Genomic DNA, 22,840 nt, shown 5'->3' with positions numbered 1-22,840 from the left:
TTAAGGGTTTTAAGCATAGTGTTTTAGATAAGGTATTTAAACAAAATGCTATGATTTCTGTCAGGAAGAAATAGTTATCCCCTTTCGAAAAAAATGTATATTTCAAGTGTTTTTTTTTATTAGCCTAGTGAAAATCTGTTATTTGAATAGTTATATCGTGTGTTTAATATGGCTAACCCTGAATGTTTTCCCATATGTCTGCATTTAGAAATGTTTATTTACAAGTTGCCCATTAGATTTGAGATTGCAAACCTGCACATTGTCTATGGTGGATGTGAAAGGATGAAGGCCGAGGTTATGCTCACAGAGCAGTCATGGTGGCACGTACTCCAGGGGAGCATGAGACAGAGCCACTACACATCTTTCAGGCTTTAGGTAGCTCCCCGGAGGTATCCTGGTGCAAGACAAGTGTCAGAGCCCTGAGGCAAGACACATTAGAGGCTGGAACACCCACCATGGCCACCTCGTCTCAGACATCAGAGCACCCATGAGGTGCTCAGTCCAAGAACATGAAAGCCTGAGAACATGGAAAACCAGTGATACAGCTGCAGGCCTGGCAGCTCCCTGGAGGAGGTGTGTGTTATGCTGCCAAGTCGAGGTTAGGACTAGGGGTGCTCTGGCTGCTGCTTTCTCCTTTTTCCCTCTGTCTAGCTCCTCCACCCCCATGGTGTCGTCCACATTTAGGTCAGGTTTCCATCTCAGACCCTGTCCCACATCCCTCCTCCTGGGAAGCACCTCGGCAGCACGCCCAAGTGTGCCTGCCTAATCCAGGCTTCACTCTATCCAACGCCTGCCGTCAGCCATCACAGTGGCTCCTGTGAGTGGGAGCTAATAACGCTCTTCAGTGAGAGGAATTCACTTGACAAAGCCAGCGCCCTCCTCTCTAACTTCCAGCCTAGGACTGGATATTGGATATCTCAGCCTCTAAACGAGAAAAGGCAGGGGGTCCAGCCGGGCCCCTCGTATTTAATCTTCTTAGTCAATCTCTTGGTATTTATCGTTTATCTCTTAAATCTATCTACTAAATTATTCCTAAATTTAGAATCATACATTGAACTTTAAAAATATATACTTTAATATATTTTATGTATATACACATATTTATTTATGTGTTAAATTTATATATTTATATGCTTTGTTTTATGTAAAACTTGTGTGTTAAATATGCATATTATAGTTTATATACATACACATATCACACACACACACACACACACACACACACATACACACACACACTTAAAACCAATGCTAAGCTTTAGACTTCAACTGGTTTCTCCTCATCTCTGAAGAGGACGTCTCCATCCTCTGGTCCTCTCAGGGACTCAGGCCCAATGTTTCAGAGTTGCTGCTGTCCTGCCTCCATAGTGTTCTGTAACATTTCTTTCTAACATGAGCCTTCGAGTCCAGTGTCTCTTCTCCCGAGTGTGGGAGAGAGGTGGGGGAGGGGCATTATTGATAGGAGGATTTTGTAGGGGAAATATAGATTCTGGTTCTCCAGAGAAACAGAAGAAACAGAACCAGTATAGAGAAGAGGAGGGAGGAAAGACAAAGTCACTGACTTTCAGGAACTAGCTTCTGAGTGGGGGCTGGGCTTCGCGTCGCAGCCCCAAGTGTGAGTTCCATGCAGCAGGCTAGATGCTCAGTCAGGCACATGTCAGTGTTGTGCTGAGATGTCCATCTTCATGGAGAAACCTCAGTGCCGGCTCCTAAACCCTTCCACACACGGATTGGCTGAGGCTTGCCCACATGAGAAAGAGCAGTCTGTGCTGCCCAGAGGAGAAAGGCTGAGATGCTGGTCGCGTTTAAAAAAACACCATCACAGCAACATCTACGCTGGTATTCTAGCAGGCAACTAGACATTGTAGCCTGGTCCAGCAGACACAAACTTTATGCTTGAAGAGCGACAGCTGTTTAGGCCTGTGAGCTTTTGGGAGAAGGGGAGGAGAGGCTGCTCTGTGGCAGGGAACTAGGTTCTGGTGTTAATCTGTTGCGTGACTTTCCTGACAGTTTTGGCTGTATGCATCCTGTCTGAGACTGTGTTGAAGGATAAAGGGCTTTTAGGTCTCAGAAGGAAAGGGTTTCTTTCTTATTCTTTTTTAAGGATTTTATTTATTATTATATATAAGTACACTGTAGCTGTCTTCAGACACACCAGAGGAGTGCATCAGATCCCATTACAGATGGTTGTGAGCCACCATGTGTTGGCTGGGATTTGAACTCAGGACCTCTGGAAGAGCAGTCAGTGCTCTTAACCGCTGAGCCATCTCTCCAGCCCGAGGAAAAGCGTTTCTCATCTTACAGTACCCACCATAGGGTAGCTCTTGGATTCTTTCTGAAGCTTGGTCACTGTTAGGCTCACCCTTGTTCTGAATATCTCATCCCCCACCTCACCCCCATATCTTTTGGACACTTCTTAACAATATGAAGTTTATTGGTTTAAAATCAGTTTGACCTTTTCTGGTATAATTTTCTAGCAGCAGATAAATTTGATCGGAATCCTTTTAGTGCTTTTCCCTCAGCTACTCAGACATTACCGTACACAGAGGAAGCACCGCGGTAGAGTGACGTCTAAGTAGCAGCAGCTTGTCCTCTTTATCATCACAGAACATTGCCTTGCAGTCCACAGTGGAGGCCAGAAGACGCTGGACCTGTGGTTCTCAACCTGTGGCCAACCTCTACCTCCAGAAAACATTTACATTATTATTCATAACAGTAGAAAACTCACAGTTATGATGCAGCCGTTGGAATGGTTTTATGGCTGGGGGTCACCACAACGTGAGGAACTGTATTAAAGGGTTCCAGCATGAGGAAGGTCGAGAATCACTGCTCCGGGATCTTCTGTGACATCCAGAAGCAGATGGAGTAGCACCCTCCTCCTCCGGCTCCCTGCTCTGCCTCGTCACACCGCGTGGCGACTTAGTTATCTAGATATTTCCCTCTTTGTCTTGGTTTCGACTAGTGTGCACAGCTTTTCAACACTTTCTGGACTGAGTGTGGACCTTCGGGTGCACACTTCGTGGTAAGTTCAAAGCTGATGGGAAATCACTTGGTTCTGATGTGCGGTGTGCAGACATTTCCCAGGTACTTACAGGAAGTGTCTCCTCCCTTATAGCTGCCTGACCTCCCTATAGAATGTTTTTAGATCCTGCTCAGCAAGGTGAGGAGAGAGGATAAAATCAACCAATCAACCAATCAATCAATCAATCATCAATCATTAGACAGACAAACAGACAGAAAAATGCACTTAGTGTGGCATCCTTAGCATACAGACATAGATGCAGACCCTTGGTTTAAAATATTTCGTGGTAGGCTGGACAGGCGGCTCAGTGGTTAAGAGTACTGGCTGCTCTTCCAGAAGACTCTAGTTCAATTCCCAGAACTAACATGGCAGCTCACAACTGCTTGTAACTCTAATTCCAGTGCAATCAGACTCGCTCTTTTGGACTCCATGGGCCCCAGGCAAACAAGTGGTGGACAGGTCTAGATACAGGCAAAGTATCTGGGCAGATAAATAAATCTATCTAAAAATGTACTAAAAATGCAGTGGCCCAGACAGTATCAAGTAAGATGATGACAGTGATGATGATGATGATGACGACGACGACGACTATGATGGTAGTGGTGGTGGTTACTGTTGTGGTCGCTGCTGTTGTTGTTGGGAGGACACGAATTCACAGGCAAATAGTGTAAGTAGCATTTGAGAGTGAAGGCGCAGGAACAGGAGGAACTGGATTGTATTCACAGGTTCTCTGACACACATTCTTTATTTGGGAAGACTAGTATACTGTAGGCTGGGACCTTAGAAGTTCTTGCAGGGATAGCTGAATGTCAGTTGTTTATGTTAAGGCTGGTAAGGGGTGTGTGTGTGTGTGTGTGTGTGTGTGTGTGTGTGTGTGTGTGTGATAGTTGATCTCGATTTTCTCCTTGGTTGGACTGAGAAACACAGAGAGACTGATGAAGCATACCTCAGCTGGCCATGTCCACGGAGGTTGGCACAGACAATTCCCCACCTGCTGGAGGACCCACAGGATAAGGGAGGAAAATGGACCATATACTAACTAGTATGACCATGCATTTTTGCTCTCTTTACCCGCACCCCCACCCTCCATGGACCTAAACCACCAAAACGCAGCAGAATGTACCCTTCCTTCCTGTCTGGATCTGTTTCTGTCAGTTAATCACCACAGTGAGAGGGAAGGGTAGCTTGGGCCTCATCATATACATCACCCACTCTAACCTTTTCAGTGCCTTCAAACCTTGGGGTAGATTCACTAAAACCTGCCCAGACCATTGACTGATGGAACACTTTGTAACACTCACACAAGAAAATAGAAATTTCTAAATGGTACACAGTCCCTCCAGACCGGGTGATTTTCTTAGGCGGGAACTCTCTGTCAGCTCAGTGGATACCCAAGGAAACAGCCCACACAAGATATGAACTGTAAATATTTCAGAAGGATTTACTTTCTGAGAGTCACTACAGCCTTCTTGGATCGCTTGAGGCGGTTTCTACGTAATTAGCATAGCCGATTGGGGAAATGGGAGCTTTACTTCCTGTCTGGCTGGTTCCCTCCTGACCCTGCTGAGGTCACTCAAAACTGTTCACAGACATGTGGACCCTGCAAGCAAGGCCAGTGGGTCGACTGCGCTGCCTTGCCCGTCTTTCTCTGTGCTCTGTGGCAGACCTTACTCACGCCTGTATCCATGAGGTTGGTCAACTGGGACTTTCCACCTTAGCCTTATGAGCCTCATGTCCTGGGAAACCCCATAGTCCCAGGCCGGCCTGGACTGCTGCTTCCTGGCACCAGTCCTTCCACCCAGGGCACCACAGGTCCCCAGGGAAGTGACAGTGTCAGTCTGACAGGTGAGCAGATTAGAGCTTATCTGACATGGCTTATGTGGAATTTGAAGCTGAGGCAATGCGGAAGATGTTGACGTTTGTGAAACTGTTGCTCTTTTGGGTTCCTTCCCAGGGTTTGAGGCTTTGGTAAGTCCCTGTCTATTCATCGCTGTACCCAGCACTGGGTAAACCTTGCCCGAGGCTGTCATCGCTGCCTGCCAGAGGCAGTGATGTCTGAGCAAGCCATGTGCCTGAGCAGATCTAGGTGTTTCCTTACATTGTGAGAGTGTCTCCGGCATCAGTATGTATTTTCTTCTTTAAGAAGATGGTTTATGCATTTGCATGTGTGTCTGAGTGGATGTGTGTATACCTCATGCCTGTAGAGGCCAGAAGAGGGCCTCAGATCCCCTGGAACTGGAGTTACAGTCAGTTAGGAGCCGCCATGCGGGTACTGGGAACCTAACTGTGGTCCAGTGCAAGAGCAGTCCGTGCTCCTGACTGCGGAGCCGTCTCTCCATCACCAAGGTGTGCTTCCGTAAGGTCGCACCACAGCTTCCATTCTAGCATTTGTCGGATGCAAAAATAGCAGCCATGCATTTTGTGTTCACCCAAGAGAAGAGTTGAATGTAGTTAAATCACATTGATTGGGTTAACTGGAGGAGGGCGGTACAGAGGAGAGATGGTGGTTAAAAGTGAGAACTTCTTTTGCGGTGAACCTGAGTTCGGCTCCAGCAGCCGTTTCAGCTGTCTGTAAACTAGAGCTGGAGGAGAGGACTCCCTGGCTTCTATGGCCCTGTACTTATGTGTCCACTCCTCCCACAGGCCATCAAACACATGATTTAAAAGCAGAAGTGTGCGATACAGTGGTTTGAATTTGTTTCGATAAAACATGATGAAGGAAAACACCTGATCCCAAACCTTGGTGTAGAATCCAGAATGTTTCAGGAAAACTCTTGTGGTGTGCAAAAGTATGCAAGTCTTAATCTTTATGCGTTATAAATTGAATTATTTTCCTTTATCTGCGCTAGAAATCATCCTGAGGAGTGCAGTTTAAGTTTCTAAACTCCGGAGAAATTGTTCATTAACAAGACAATTCATTCATATCAGAGGGGCTCCAGTCTTTGAAATACAGTGTCTCATGACACGTCTCCTAGTAGACTAGAATTTGGGGGTCCTAGTTGAGCACACCCCACAATACTATCTCCTCTATCCACTAGCCAGTGTCTCACTGAGTTTCACAGGGAGATCTTAGGAACAGTTCACAGAAGCTCTCCTATTGTTTAGACTGTGTGCACAAGGGAAATATTTTTCAAATGGAGTGATGGCTACTCAGGATACAATCCTGTTTACAGAGAGCATTTTCCTATTGCCTGCCAAGGATCAACTCCTTTCTGAACATCCCCTCCCTCACCCCACACATGCTGGCCACAGAAGAGACTCCTGGAACCCTGCACTGCTGCCTGCTAAATGTAGTCAGGGAAGGCCACTCCTCTGTGCCACAGTGGACACTCGGTTTCAAACTGGTTTATAACCTGGCTCCAAATAGGTCTCTAGGTAGGACAGGAGACTAATATGAGTCCCTGTCATGTGGACAGAGACAAAGGGACTAAGACACATCTGACCAGCAATGCCTTTTGTGCATTCCCGCAGGAAAATTCAGGAGAGAGGAAATAGTGTTGAAACAGTTTTCTCGACATTCAGTATTTCCAAAAGGCCAATCAGGCGTAAGACTGACGGAATTCATATCCAAATCTGTGGGTAAAAGTCAGTCTTTAAGATTCCCAGTTTGGGGGTTGGGGATTTAGCTCAGTGGCAGAGCGGTTGCCTAGCAAGCGCAAGGCCCTGGGTTCGGTCCCCAGCTCCGAAAAAAAGAAAAAAAAAAAAAAGATTCCTAGTTTGAATCAGTGAGGGAAGGTTCTGCTGAGCTTTCCTTGTTTCTGTTGAGGTGTGGAGTCCCGCATTCCTCTGCAGTGCTGCAAGCCCAACAGGAGCCTGGGATTAGATCTTAGGAATCAGAAGATGACAGAGACTTCCAGCCAGGGCTGGGTGAAGGGACACACACTCAGGAGGTGCTACTGTCACTGTCACGGTGTGAGTGAAGCTAGGGCATTCCCAGTAAAGTTCCAGTAAGTCCAACCTCAGCAAGGCAGAACTACTCTTACATACAGGTATGGCCCTGATAAGAAGGGGGCTTAAAATAAGACCTGGAGGTTTTGGTATTTATCATCTGTCAAAAAGGACCTCAGACTTGCAAATGTTTTATTGTCTAAAATGACAAGCTGGCTTTTATCTTGTGCTTTTATCACAAGCCACCGTCTTTGCCTTTTGCTTCTGCTTGTCACACATGTAAAAACTCCAGCCTTGTTTTGAGCATGCTCACCCCAGAAGCATCTGGGGCAGCTTACTGAGACGACCCGATGGAAGGATTGTTTCGAGAAAGCCGATATATTTGTAATAGGTTTTCTCTCATTATCATGGGCAGTCCACTTAGCAAATTTGACTCCTTTATCTGAGAAATAACGAATGGACCTAAGCTGTCCATTCATACATGGATCTCTACAAATTTATCCAATGAAATGCTTTAATCCCTGGCTGAGATTTTTATTTTTATTATATTCTTTGCGATGAACACCTCCCAAGTTCTGAGTTCCTTCTTTATGTTTGACTAGGAGAGTCAGTAATCCTGCCTAGGGAATTTTAAATAGTTTCTCCATTTTAAGTCACTTAAGCAGTGATTCAGATATTCACTGACTGTCTACTATGCTCCAAGAACTCTGCTAGATCCCACCAATATAGCAACACAGCAGTAATGATCAGAATGAAGACAGCCCTTTTGTCCAGAAGGGTCGCAGGAAAGACATAAGGAGACGCTTTCCTAGAAGAAGCCGTGCACAAAACACAAGAGGCTTGGTGGAGCTGGTGGGGGAGGTGTGGGAGCTGGTGGGGGAGGGGGAGGGTTTGGTGATGGGGGGGGGGTTGTTGCAGGAGCCTGGACAAGCCAGGGTGTAAAGAAGCAGTGTGAGGCAGGAGTCACAGACAAGCCTGGCTTACTGGACCCAGACAAGGTCAGCTCTGGACAGTGAAGACAAAGAAGAGGGAGCAAGGTAGCAGCAGTCCATCAGGGTCCAGGAGTGAGGCACTGACCGGGGAGAGGAGAGTCAGTGGGAAATGAGGCGGTACGAGACAGCGTGACGCTCCGGGGCCAGTGAATGAAGACGTCGGGTCAGGGAGGTTGGCTTGTACAGAAAGATGCTCGATCGGCCCCATCCCACTGTTTGATTGGCATTTTGCCCAAACAAGCCAAACTCACAGGCTGACAGTTGTCATCACTGTCAGTGTCAAAGCCCAAGAGAGAAGCGAGGGTGAGTGTATAGCTTTAAAAAACAAAAGATTGTATTGCCTTTGCATCAGAAGAGGGTACTGGATACCCTGGGACTGGAGTTATAGATAACTACAAGCTGCTATACGGGTCTTGGGAGCCAAACCTGGGTTGCTGAGCAGTGTGGCTTAACCACTGAGCCATCTCTCCAGCCCGTGGAGTATGTTATGGTGAGCTAAAATATGGCTCTCGAACATCTATGCTGCTGTTTGAAAGAGGAGCTCAGTTAAGTACTATCATGTGAGATTCAAATAACAACTTTAAAACTTCTTCACAACTTCATAGCTTCCCCTCAGTGTACAACTAGGCATTAATCTTAAAATTACATGGATTTACTAAGTTGCGTGGGTGAGTGTCCATTCTGCACCTGTACACATGCACACCATGCACGGGTGTGGGTCAAGGGACAACTTTAGCTGGTTTGCTCCTTCCACCGTGCAGATCCCCAGAACTGAACTCAAGGTTCTGGCTTAGTGGGGGGTATTCTTCCCCACAGAGCCATCTTGCTGGCCTCAGCCAGGCATTTTAAAACTGCATTAAACCCTGGATCACCAAATATAGAATTATTACATTAAAAAAAACCTCAAACATGCAAAAAGTTTATCCTGTTACTCTTTAAAAGAGCTTCCATGGACAACCCGAGATTCTGGTTCACCACGGGGTACAGGAGGTAGAAGCAGTGAGAGGCTCGTTGTTTAGTTTAAAATATACCTGTGCAACCGTGCAGCATTCCAAGGTAGTTCTTAAAAACAAGTTCTGTGACAGCTATAGAGGCCCACCCCCTCAAACCCAGTACCTGGGAGGCAGAGGCAGGCAAATCTCTTTGAGTTCAAGGCCAGCCTGGTCTATATGGTAAGGTCCAAGGTCAGTCAAGGCTACATAGTGAGACCTTGTACTGAAACAAATAAAACCAAACAAGAACAACAAACAGCCCATGCAGAGAGAAATGGGAAAAATAAAAATTATTCTAAACAAAGAGAAGATACTGTTTTTCTTGACTCAGTCTTTAAATATTTTAGTTGTTAATTTGGGCTGTGTTACTCTGCATGGGCTCTGGTTGCAACCGCAGCAGTAACCAAGGACTTGGCTTCATGTCTTCAATCATGTGGGAGAAAGTGTCCTGTGGACTATTTTAATATTCTAATGTCCTCAGTGTGTATTCCTGATGACGGAGGGTGAAAAGCTCATGTTTAGCTCTCGCACCGTTTTCTAGCATGAAACTGTCAAGTGTCTGTTCTTGGGGGTGGAGACTGTGATGTCTTCTTGCCCTGGTCTTACTTGGAAGGGGAGGCCAGGAGAGGGCCTGTAGCTAGGATAAGGCGATAGCAAAGGCTTCCCAGTCAGGAAGCCACATTCTCTTACTCTCTAGAACAGTCTCACTGAGTCCGTTTTACCGTGGATGGCTTAATCCAGTAGCCTTCCTGGGATATTTGTTGCTAATGGTTATTTTCCAGTATTCCATTACTTTTAAAATTCTGAGTAAATCTGAGGGGTCCTGTGTATAGATGTCCATACTCTGGGACTAGGGAGAAGGAGAGATAAGGAGGTATTCCCCCACGGTAGGAAAGGTAGGGTTCTCCATCAGTAACCTCGATGATTACTAGTGATGGTATCAAAAGGGACTTGGTTAGTTACATCATCAGCTGAGGAAGAATGTTGACCTCTAGTGACTGACCAAGCAGCCTAAATAGTACAATCTCCACTACGAGAAAATCCACCTATTTAATGCGAACACCAGGGTAGGCGTTCCTTCAGAGGACGGTGTTGATATTTCTGGAGAGTTTCCTTGATGTCGCACCGAAGGAAATGCAGTGTGGAATGTCTGCTCCCATAGAGCTGGTGGCTGCAGGCGATGGGTGGTCAGAGAGGAAGTGAACCATATCGAGAGGGACGGACGAGGGACGTCTATGGCAGTAGCAATTACTGCTGGCTCTGCACAGTCAGTTTTCGCATGCCCCATCTGGTGACAGACCTGGCTTTCCCGCCACATAGAAGGTGTGTAATTTAGGCCAGACTCAAGGGCAAGGCCACAGTGGATCTCAGCAGAGCTTTCTTCCCTCCCTTTTCCTGTGGTTGTGAAACAGGGTGGATCTGACTGTAGTCATCTGAGAGGTCTGGGTGTCAATCACGACAGAGCTGGGATATCATGTAGTAACAAGTGCTGCTCTCCATGGGATGGCTCAACAGTGTGCATTCTCCTGTTACATACACAGTTTGCAGTGGGTCCCGGTTTGTTAACTCATTACGAGTCCTGTTTCTATCTTAGAGTTGAAAGGGTATGTTGACATTTCATTCACAGGGAAGGAACTCTATTTTAGGAGGGCAGACAGACAAGCAGAACCCAGGGGAAGGAATAACAGTAGGAGGGACTCTGACATTAATTAAGGACCATTCACACATCGATCACCAACACACACTCATGTACACACATGCACATACACAGGCGCACACACATGTACACAATGCACACATGCATGTACACACATTCATGCACACACATTCAGGCACACACACATTCAGGCACACACATTCAGGCACACACACATTCAGGCACACACACATACGAATGCACACACACATGCGCATGCACACACCCACACCTTGCACACAGGCGCATGCACAATTGTAGTGGCAGCTCAACGTTACCTCTTTTGATTATTAAAGGGAAAGCTGAGGTAAGAAGGTAGGCAGGAAACTTGGACTCTTGCCAAAAGTGACTCAGTAGTTTACAGATGGGAACGTACACTAGAAAGATCTTCTGTCTCTCTAGGACCTTTCTGATCTCTCAAACACAAGCAAAGCCACCCTCCGCTAAAAGTGCAGGAAGGAAATGTGGGCACGTCAGGCAGCAGCATGGTGGGCTCACTGCTGCTTACTAGAGCTGTCTTTGAGTATCTCTGGGAGCTTTTCATGCTAGCAAACACAATACTGAGTCCAAAGGGCTGTCACGGAGAAAGTGAGTCTTTGAGAAGAGAGGGAGTGTGTTCTCGTGTCCTAATGCCATGGGTGATCTGAGACCACACAGTCCCCTCAGGTGCTCCCTCGGCTCAGCTGAAGACAGAGAGACTCAGAAGTGATTGCCATCAAACTGGTGTGCTGTCCTGGTATGTCAGGCATGGCATCTTAAATTCAACAGATCAGTGAGTGATCAGACGGACAGAACTTCCCACTGTTAATGCCTGCTACCCTACATCCCTACGAATGGGCCTCCTAAGTGACCTGATGAAGACGCGGAGTTCAGATAAACTGCCAGTCGAGTTCAGGAATCGGGCATGATATAAACAGTTTCCCACTTCCAGCACGAAGGGCTAGCTGCCCTGGTGGGGTTGGGCTATGCTGTGAGCTTCCTTAGCTTCTCTGGTAGATGGGGCTTCCTTCTAAGTGAGAGTAAACCCCCCACACACAAATTAAAAAATTAATTAAAATTTTTAATTTTCCAAAGTAGCGAAAAAAGATAAAACATGCATAATTTTGACAAGGTAGCAACAATATAAACACATCAGTTCCTATTGGAATAGGAAGATCCCTGAATTGGTGCAGGAATAATCTTAACTAAGGGACAGACTTAACTCTCTTATTCCTCTGGGTTTCCAGCCCTTATGTGTCTGCAAGCACAGGATGAGCAGCTAGCCACTCTGTGCTTGGACCCCGCATTGGCTTGTTCCTCTCACATCACAGGTGCCTTCCCAGGCTGGCCTTACCCCAGGCTGGCTTTACCCCAGGCTGGCTTTACCCCTGGCTGGCCTTACCCCAGGCTGGCTTTACCACTCTCCTCTGCCTTGCCAACCCTGGTGCAGCCTCTGTGTAACTATATAGCCCATTCCCTTGCCTGCTCTAAGCACTGTTCCCGGTTCTCACTGTAGACATCAGTGATGAGATGTTCCTTTATTCTCCTGGGTTTGGGGGAAGGTCACATTTCCTAGCACTTTTATGCTGGCGATCATGTGACTTTCTGTGGCTAGTAAGGGGTGGAAGGGAATGAGGTGCATGCTCTAATGGGGACAGAATTTACCCTGTGCCCGTCCATGCTTGGCTCTGGTGGTTGGTGATGTCCTGAATGGTTATCTTAGTGGGACAGAAGGGGAGGATGCCCCAGGATGCCAGTGCATCTGATGGTTTAGGTTACCAAGATGTAGTGTTTATTGTGCCATGAACACTCACTCCTGCATGCCGGCACCAAGGCTCTCTTTCCTTTTTGGGAATTTACCTGGGCAGGCTCTAGGCAAAGTGTTTTGTTTATGTCGCCATGCTCACTAACAATGTTAATCATTGATTGCCAGTCACACATGTGTGACTTTGAACACTGTGCCTATGCTCTGAATTCCTTATCCGACCCCCTCGGCTATGATGTAGCCAGCCTCTGTGAGCACCTGCGCTGTGCCCATCTCTCTACAAGATCCCGAGATCAAAGCAGGGGCTGAGAGTAGTTACCTTGGAACAGGGATCCAGGGAGAGAAACTAAGCCAGCCCAGTGTCACGCTGATGAAGGGGCTGTAACAGAGAGAACTGGGAAGATTTGGTTAGAACCTGCTTCTTTCAGCTGCAGTCTTAGGTTTCTCTTCCCCGCCTTCTGAGCTATCCGACCTTCTGGTCTCATCCCTAAAGTTTCAAAGTTTTCAATCACTCGGGTGTACAGAGTTTGAAGCCCTGGGCCTTCACAGCCTATAAGAAATGGTTGCCGTTCCAGGAGACACTCTCTGAGGAGATCCATCAAGGGATGGGGCGTGGCAGTTGTGCAGAGGAGGCGTGGCCTTGTACTCCGAATACTGGAATAGGAAGGGAAGGACTGGGCTAAGGGAAGTAGCATGGGGGAACTGTGAGACATTCCGAGAAGTACAAGAAACTTATCATTAGAATAACTAAGGCACAAAGGAGAACCACAGCCAGAGTCTCCCTGGGCAGTGGGTGGCTGGGCAGAACTCTGGCTTGTGCTGTACACAGGTCGCGCAGTGCATCTGTGAGAATCTATTCCGGCTTTGGTTTTCAAAGTGGGTTTTGGGAGCTTAGAGACCATGCAAGGATGAGGGAGACTCAGAGGAGGAAGGGAAGCCAGCGTGGAGGGACTGGTGTGGAGAGAGCATCCTGGGAGTGAGTTCAGGGAGGGTGGACAGGAGGGAACTGAGAAAGGAAGCAAGGACACAGAGCTGATAGGGAGGGAGGGGAGTGGCCCCCGACAGAACCCAACCTTCTGGTTTGTATCCCTGGAGGTTTGAGTTTAATCTTGAGAGCACACAGAGTTCCGCTTTCGACTTCCTTACTCTCTGTATAGGAATTACGTGAAGGCTCAACCTGCCCTGTGTTCAGAGAAGGAGGAGAAATTACTCCCTGTGCACATGACCACGCTACTGTCTTCCTATACATGTCCAGAGTTCTGTCTGTGCAATCACCACTTCAAACAGACATGGTTTCTTTCATATTCTTCCTTTGTGCCATGATCGCAGCGCCCACGAGAGCAGCTCTCTACTTACGCACGCAGAGAACGGTCAGCTTGGAACCTCTGTGGGTGGGCAGGTGTCTCCTGGCCCGTTAGGACACTCCTGCTTCTTCATATTCGGTTCTGCCACAAATGCTACCAAGAACACCCTGGGGTATGTGTCTGCCTTCCACACTTCTGACTGTATGGAAACAGGATCTTGCAGTATGACTTCTAAGACAGTGAGAGGACCATTCTGTGGCTGTGTTAGCCAGCAGGCCGGAGCTGAGAGGCTGCTGATTCCTAGATAGGGCTCGGCGATTGTCAGCACTGGGAAGCCATGACGGTGAGAATTGTAATGTTCCAGACTGTGACTCATTGACTGGAGTTATTTTTTCAGGGTCTACTCTTTGCCGGGTGCTGTGTGATGCTGACAGATGCGGGAAGAAGGCCATTAAATGTATAGTCACAAAAAAAAAATTCATGGTTAACTCTGGCATGCAGTATACATGTGAATGGTATGTGGGAGAATATAGATTCTAATAAGGGCAGGGGATTCTGTATGTACATTTTTCTCTGAGAATCCCAAGCAATATTTGAGAGAGAGAGAGAGAGAGAGAGAGAGAGAGAGAGAGAGAGAGAGAGTGTGTGTGTGTGGACTGAGAGCATGTATATGTATAACATGTATGACAATGTTCATGGAAGGCAGGAGATGGTGTGAGATCCCTTCAACTGCGTTATGGATGTGTGAGCCACCCCGTGTGGGTGCTAGAAATTGAACTCGGGTCCTCTAAGAGGACAGCCATCCTCTTACTCACTGGCTGAACCATCTGTCCGTCCCTCTCTGTAAATTCTTGGCTGCTATACTCTGTGCATATCCTTGGAGGTGCAGGCTCTGTAGGAATTGGCCTAAGCAAGCAGAAATATCCATTAGCAGGGTAACTTTTTTTTTTTTAAATACTAGCTTTGGCTCAGCCTTGCTGGGCAGGCCACTATTTGTTTATCCTACCTTTTTATTATTATTATTATTATTATTATTATTATTATTATTATTATTTAATCCTTAGTGAATGAACCTTGAAGTCAGATTCCTTTTATTGTAAAGAAAATGCAGTTTCTGAAACAGCATGTAAAGGCACCGGGCAGCTCGGTGGCAGAGTGCTTTCCTTGCAAGCATAGGGCCCCACGGTTCAATTCCAGCACCTCAAAACAAAACAAAGCCTAGTGTTGAATATGCTCCTTTCTTTGCATGCTGGGTCCAGTTTCTGTGCTGGGCCTCAGTGGGTGAGTGACTGCTCCTAATGCAGACTTCGGGATGCCCCAGGCTCTAGGCGAAGGGCTACATCTGAACAGTGTGGGAGGAACTGGGAGTGTCTTAGGAAGAACGAAGTGTCTTGAAGACTCCCGTTGTCTGAAATATTTCTCTGCTGTTTGGATATACTCGCTAGTCATTTCCTGTTTTCCCTAGAATGCCTCCAGCTGCCTTGGGGTGTTGGAGGTGTCACTGTGCTACCAACCATTGCCCCTCATGTTGTAACCACTTCCTGCGTTGTACTGCATGGGTCACAACCTCCCTGACCTTTGACTACTGCACAGTGCTAAATCATGACAAACAGCAGGAGCTGTCATGGGCTGCAGCCCATACCTGTAGCCCTGGAGTTCTCACATAGAGTCTTCATTTAAGCACTGATAGTCTGTAAGAGAAACCTATTGATCAGCGCCAGGCACATCTGGAAGGGGGGCAGGTCATTAGCAGTTGTCACAGCATGCTCTAAGTCAATCATTTTGTCCTCTTTAAAGATGAAATCTGTTTTGACTCCTTCTCTACCCCCTTCTAAATTCAGCCTGAATTTGCTTCAGATTCTGGAATAAACAGCTTCCACGGTCCCACAAAAAGAGTAACGAGTCTGAGGTTGGCATCACAGAACAGGTCTATCTTTGAAGTGTGCCCGATTCTTTTCAAAGATATGACTCAGAAGCCCTGGGCTTTGAACTTCTATCGAGCATGTGCTCACCTTAAGAAAAAGAATGCTCAACTACCCCTCTTTGTGAATTTTAGGAATCTCCACTCACTATTAGGCCATTCCCAGACTTAAGTGTGGGGCCTTGACACTTAGCTTCCTGGTAGATCTGTCTCTGCTCCTCCCTCTCTGTCTCACAGAGATTGAAACCACCATGCATTTGCAAGGATGCTCACAGAGCCTTTATTTCTCCAGGAATCTTCCATTAGAATTGAAAAATTCCCCCAGGAGGGATCAAAACACTTTAGTCATAGAGGCAAATAGGCTAATTCTCTAGGCCGCCTCCCACAGGCTGCTCTATTGAGAAGGGGTATGATGGTGGGGATGTGCGGGTGGGTCATGAGGGTGGGTGGCATCTAGAAGTGGGAACAGGATAGGCAGTGATACCACGCTGGGTCAGGAGGACTTGGCTCCCCACTCTGTTTCAGGTTACCACAGCCCACATTCCCACGTGTGTTCCTCGCGTCACCATCAAAGGCTGTGGAGGGTGCTGCAGACCATGGGGGAGTGACGAAAGCAGTAGATAGCAGCGCAGGGCTGGGAAATGGCTCAGTTGGCAGAGGGCCCAGACACTCAAGCCTGAGGACCAGAACTGGGATTCCCAGCACCCATGAAAAGCTGGGTGCGGCAGGTGCATGTTCACACTCTTAGCACTGGAGGCAAGGGCAAGGGGAGAGGCAGGAAGGTCCTAGAACATGCTGTTTAGCCAATCGAGCACCTAGTTCAGTTAGAGACCGGGTCTCAAAAAATACGGTGGAGAGCAGGAGGACATCTGATGTTGATTTCTGGTCTCTTCATATGCATTTCAGCAGACATGAACAGATACACGGACACAAAGACACATAGACACATGGACACACACACGGACACACACGGACACACAGAGACTCAGACACACAGAGACACATAACACACACAGACACATAACACACACAGAGACACACACATACAGATGCACACAAACACACAGACATAGACAGACAGACCCACACAGACCACCTTCCCACATACACAGAGGCCATGGTGGGGGTGGGGGTGGGAGTGGGGGTGGGGGTGGGGTGGAGGTGGAGGTGGGAGTGGGGGTGGGGGAGAGGGGTTTTCCTGAATCAGAAAGCAACCCAGAAGACAGCTGAATGATCACAACTGAAGGCAAACTTGTTTTGGCAACTTATATAATGGCCCCGTGTCTATTTATTTATTTATTTGTTTGTTTGTTTAGTAGTTATTGTTACTCCTTGTTTTGTTTTGAGACAGCATTTCTTTGGGTAGCCCTGGCTGTCCTGGAACTTTCGAGATCTGCCTACCTCTGCCTCTCAAGTGCTGGTATTAAAGGCATGTGCCGTCCCATCTAGCCTGCGTGTCTGTTTTTAAAACAGAGCTTTCTCTATTGCTTGCCGTTATCTTGTATGTAATTACTGCAGGCTGGGCAAAGCCAGGTTGAACGTAGTTACTTAGATCAGGCCGTTTCATTGCGGAATTCCTTCTTTCTGGCCACTCTGAGGCAGTGTAATACAAACCCACATATGGCTTCTCACTGAGTAGGCAGTGCAACTAGGAGCAAATAATAAAGGCCACCGGAAAGGAGAAAGCATCTGCCCATAAACTTAAGACGAACCATGAAGCCGACTTCTAGCAAGTGTGTGGCACAGAAGCAACATCCTCAGGGAAACAATGAAAATACATTTTTTTCTTCTGAATTGTATTAGAAAGATGGGGCAGGTGGTCTTAAAAAAACCCACCATTCCCATTCCTTTCCTCTCTTCTTCCCACTCCCTCATTCATTCCCCTTTTGAAACTTTTTGTTGGTTTGTTTGTTTGTTTGTTTGGGTTGGGTGCAGAATGGGAGCTGGGTCTTTTGATAAAGTCCAGGGAGATTTGAACTCTAACTCCTCCAGCCTCAGTCTCCTGAGTTAGCTATCAGGAAGCGTTCGATGCTGGGCCTGCTAGTGCTTTACACATTCTTGAGAACATGTCGCAGACTTTGTGGGCTGCATGTGGCTGATCCTTCTTTCCACATCTGCTAGTCCTACGAGTTCAGTCTTTACTCATCAAGCAGGAGTGGAGGGGACAGAGTAGGAGCAAGATTTTGCCAGTACCTTGGTTTGTTTTGTTCTATGAGACAGTCTTGTACAGCTTATGTTGACACTGAGCTCTCTAGGAGTCTGAAAGTGGCTTTGAACTCCAGATCCTGCCTCAGCTTCCCACGTGATACAATTACAGATGTGTATTCTACACCCAGTGTAAAATACCAACCTATGATTACATCTGATAGGACTGTGCCTAAACGTATTTAAAGGCAGCCGAGTGTGGATAGATAAGGTCTGGGCTGGATGCAGACGTCTCAAGACCCATGTAGAACACACATCTTGCTAGTGAAAAGTCTGATGGGGAATGAATGCCAATTTTCTACAGGAGATCAGTGGAGAGCAGATGCAGCGTCTCAAAAGGTGCTTTCTCATCTTCTCGTCAGACTGTTCTAGTCCAACCCCCAAACCTCACCTCACAGAGAAGCCATTCACTGCAGCATCACAGACAGCCTCTTTAGAACTACGCTGGAGGGAGGGCCACCCTTTCCCCAGCGAGCCGTTAGCCTCTTGGAAAGGCTGCAGGCCATGTTGGCAATGTCTCCCCAAATCTGTAGTGCTGAAAACCCAATGTGTCCTCCTCTATGGGCTCCCTAAAAGAGTGAAGGTGACTGGCGGCAAGGTGTTGGAGCCTCACTTGAGGCCTTTGGCTGGGCAGGGACATGTCGGGTGTGGTGAGGTGAAGATTCCAGGGTCAGCTGTGATGTCAGCAGCGTGAAGGGAACAAGCTGGGACCTGAGGTGAGCAGTTAGAGTCTGTTGGAGGGCGGTTGGTCAACCTGACCGGAGGGAGCTGAGCAGTGGAAGACCCCACTGGTGCTGTGTTGCCTTTCAGTCCAGGAAGAAAGAAAGAAAGGATTCTGAGGATTTGGGCAAAGCCACATTCCTGGGGACGTCTGTATACTGATGCCAAACCCAAGAGCTGAGCTGCTGATGAGGCCCAGGGGGCAGCCCACGCGCCCTGAGCTGTTGGCTAGCAAGGCCTCCCTGCTCCATGTGGCATGGAAAAACTATTTGGTGAGGAAGCTGCTCGTTCTCATCATCATAGAAACGCGTGTTTGGTAAGCGCGCACTGTGCCTGTCTCAAGACAGATTCTTTAAGTGGCTGTCTCAAGAGACCAGTTGGTAGCCGATGCGATCTTGCCAGTATGGGTTAGTGATGGAAACAGTGGTAGCGTTAGGGTTCCTCCGTGACTCTAGGAGCTCAGGAGGTGACAAAAGTGAAACCCCAAACTAATTGCCCAGGAACTTGTCAGACAGGAGCTTGGAAAGAGCTGGGCTGAGGGAAGAGAAGAGAGGCCTGCAGATACTGTGTTTGGTAGCAGAGAAAGCTCCATCCCAGTGTCCCTTGCTTGAGCTGCCCAGAACAAGGACTGCACATAAAGATCTGTTTGCCTTTTAAGGCAAGGGCTTGTGCTTTACCGTGGATTCCGTTTAACTGCTTGCTCTGGTTTTCCTTTGTTTTCAACGGGACAGTTATTGGTTACTCTTGGGGGACACTGGCTGTCCCGGAAGTGAGATGGCTGGCGTGAAATTCACTCTGGTTGTTTGCCCCCTCTCAGGGTGCTCATGGCTACCCCCTTAGTTCAGAGATGAGCAGAATAAAGCGGATGGGCTAGAGTAATGTGTGTGGGCTGGGGTGAGCCTGCGAGTATTGATGGTGGCTCTGTCTGCCTCGTGAGGGGCTGGAGAGAAGAAACTGGAAGGGAGGAGGAAGTAGAAGGAAATACCCACCTACAGAGACCTGGAGGTATCGCCCAAGCAGCAGAGATGATGGCCTGACCGAAAGGGAGCCACAGGCAAGCTCACTTTGTTTTGTTTTTCTCCAAGTTGACTCCTGCGCCAGGGTTCCGAGTGGTAGTAGCTAGGAGTTTAGTAATTTTCTCAACCTGTTTGAAAATCGACAGGAAGGAAGTGATTTTTGTTTAAAGGTGGATCTGTTGACTTTACCCAGCATATGTGCTTGATGGAAACAGAAGGGATCCATCCACAGAACCACTTCCTGAGCATTCGTCATGTTCCAAGTCGTGTCTTAAAAAGTCGTCTCTGCGTTAACTACATTTTCAAAGGAATCCTAACAGTAGTGGTCTCCCACCTTCCTATTGCTACAACCCTTTAATACAGTTCCTCACGCTGTGGTGACCCCTAACCATAGAATTGTGCTACTGTTATACATGAATAGCTATGCAAATGAGTGGTACACAGGATATCTGATAAGGGACCCCCAAAGGGTTGTGGCCCACAGGTTGAGAACAAATTCTGTGGTGCTTGTCAGCATCGGTTCCAACACTTCGACCCTGAGGATGCAGCCATTGCAAAAGGGGCATCCAATAGGCATTCAGTGTTGTGCCCACAGCCTAAATGAATGGAGGGCTGTCCAAATTTGGAAAACTCTAGACACAATTTGCTAACTGTATTTGCTTCTAATTTTCCTTGCTTCAAAAGAAATCTAGACAGCCAACTGTTAGTGCTTTCCACCTAGGTCCTACTTTCTAGGACTCTGTGGTATCATTTATGTCTTTTTCTCTCGAAGATCTGGAAGGAGAGCGGGTGTGAATAACAAGTCAGAAAAAAGTTATACCATCCTCAAATATAATTGGTTATATAAGGATTGCATAATTGTTAAAGCTTATATTGGCATCTTAAGATCAAACCAGCAAGCTCTTTTTCTTAGCCAAAGCCGAGAAAGAAATGAACTGGGTTGTTACACATGCCTGTTAAGAGGCAGTTGTGCTGGGGGACTGCCTGCGCTTGCTTGGTTTGTAGGGGACAGCTACCATACTATGGCATGTAGGGCTGTACACAGCCTGTTGCCTTTTCTTGTCTTTCTTTCTTTCTTTCTTTCCTTCTTTCTTTCTTTCTTTCTTTCTTTCTTTCTTTCTTTCTTTCTTTCTTTCTTTCTTTCTTTTGTACCAGGACTTTTTTTCTGTTGGCTTCTGTTTGCACTCTATCACAACTCATTGGACTTAAGGCCCCGTGAAGGATGTGTCTAAAACCATATGGACACCTGACATCATCCTGACTTTAAATCTTTTGCTTTAGTTTATTTTGGTATCGTGTCCACGGTTATCGAGTTCTAGAGAAGAATAAACTGGAATACGTAACGTGGCAGTCACTCTTTAGGGTGCCTTTACTTCTGCCGGGTGCAATATTTCCTGATCTTCTTGTGTTACATTTCAGTTGAGGGAGCCCTTTAGGTTAATAATGCATTCATGCTAATCATCTGAGGCCACCTACATAGAGAAGATGTTTCTGTGACGGAGATCTGAGTTCTAAGTGGAGAAATATCTGTGTACAAGTACAGCCATTGTTGAATTTGGTTCCCACTCGTGTGTGTAACTTAGGGATTGAGGTAACTTTGTGACTAATTCAGCATTTAAGACTGGATTTATGCCTTCTAGTCCTCTGTATTGGATGGAACTAGCTGTTAAGAAAAAATGTCATCCATGGGGTACGCTTTCCTAACTCATGACTGGATAGAGCACCTGTGTTTGAGTGTGTTTGTGCGTGCAAACGTGATATGCCACATTGTAGTTTGAGTAGAAGATTATTTTTTGGTGCTGATTGTTTTGACAAGCATTTTTCTTAGGGATGGGAGCAAAGCAGTGAACATGAATATGCACGCATATTTCAGTTATTTGAGTATATGTGTACATGTGTGCACACACATACCAGTTCCCTGATATCTGTTAGGGAAAGAGGAAAATACAAAAATAATAAGATATGCAGATGATATACTAGACTCATGGTAAGGATATAGAATATAGTCATAATTTTAATTATTTCAAAAGGTTGAAATAGGACGATGAAGTGTGAGCTGAGATTCAGGGCAGGTGGGGCATGCAGGAGGCTGAAGAGCCAGGTCCTATGGCGGGAGAGGCAGCGAGCACAGGCTGTGCTTGTGAGCATGGCTGTAATATTTAGAGGCATCAGGAAAAGCCATACCGGCGAGAGCTCCCTCGAGGGACTCTGTGGAGACGGGGAGTCATGGGAGGGTTTTGAGAAGTGACTTCATCACTTACTAAGAGTGTTCCATCCACTCAATTGGAGTAGAAGGGTGAGAACGAGAAGGAGACAAGTAGGAGGCTGGCGACCAGCAAGGGTGGATGGTGACCTGTGGGTTTCAGGAGGGCCACTCAGAAATGGAGGGAGGGGGAGTTGTTGATACATTTAAAGGCACAGTGAACAAGACTTCCTGATGCGTTTGCCTTCAGGAAAACACGCCTATGGAGGCACCCAATTTTAGCTCATACAACTCCAAGATTAGGCTTTGGAGGGAAATCACATGTTGGACTTGGGACATTACCTTGATGTAAACACACGTGAGTTCTTTCAAACCTACTTGTGGAAACGCAATCTCCAAAGCCACAGGCGTGAAATTGTGGGCTCTTTGGGAGGTTGAAGGCCAGGAAGGTGCCTCTATCATAAATGGAATTTGACACCCTGGAAAGAGGCCCCAGAGAGCCTGCCATCCTTTTCTACCAGGCAAGGACACAGGAATAGCACTGTGTCAGGAACAGGTCTGCTGACGCTATGAGCTTGGGTTTCTAAGCTTCCAGACCCATGAACAGCCATTTTGTTTGACTATGAAAGGAAAAAGCAAGCTGAGCTTAAGCATTCTTTACTCGCTGCTACCTGACTCTGGATGTAATGGGCTCTGCTGCCAGACCTTCCCTCCATGATGGGCAGAATCCCTGGCACTATCAGGGAAACAACCCCTTCACTTCTTAAGTCAGCCTTGTCTGGTATTTTGGCATGGCAAGGAGAAAAGCCACTAGTGGAGAAAGTGGGTACCGACGAGCTGAGGTGAAAATGTTGTCCATATGGTTCTTTGGAAGTGATGTTTGGGAGGAAGGTGAAAAAGTTTGGGGCTGAGGTTTGAGCTATGGAATACAGAGCAGAGCTTGATGGGACGTTCTAGTAGGAGTTTGGTAGACCAGAAGGCTGAGAGAAATGTAGAGAGAAGCAAAGACTCTGGAATAGAGGCCATTCAGATTATATTCTGGCAAGGAATCTGGCTGTGCTGTACTCACAAGAATTTGTATGAGGATGACTTTAAAAGGTGCAGAGATTTGGCAGGGCAGATTCCAGGCAGCATGGT

The 22,840-nt window shown here is 47.0% G+C and overlaps 1 protein-coding gene across 18 annotated transcripts in view; it reads left to right on the top strand.

Annotated features, from left to right (window-relative positions):
- Window positions 1–22,840, top strand: part of Pde10a (phosphodiesterase 10A) — a 452,353-nt gene that overhangs the window by 294,812 nt on the left and 134,701 nt on the right. For 2 of the 18 annotated variants that reach the window (XM_087586501.1, XM_087586508.1), the window contains exon 1: window positions 18,471–18,756. The exons of 9 other annotated variants lie outside the window; for them this stretch is intronic. In XM_087586501.1, the coding sequence (XP_087442627.1) occupies window positions 18,741–18,756 (16 nt within the window). In that variant the 5' untranslated portion in view covers window positions 18,471–18,740. Of the gene's footprint in view, window positions 1–18,436; window positions 18,757–22,840 lie in introns of those variants that run through there. 7 more of the 18 variants (XM_087586506.1, XM_087586510.1, XM_087586542.1 and 4 more) reach the window with 7 other exon arrangements.

This window comes from Rattus norvegicus, chromosome 1, assembly GCF_021556685.1.
Source record: "Rattus norvegicus strain SHRSP/BbbUtx chromosome 1, alternate assembly SHRSP_T2T, whole genome shotgun sequence".
Classification (NCBI taxonomy): Eukaryota; Metazoa; Chordata; class Mammalia; order Rodentia; family Muridae; genus Rattus; species Rattus norvegicus.
The sequence above is the reverse complement of the archived record's forward strand: the minus strand, read 5'-3'. Positions and strand labels throughout refer to the sequence as shown.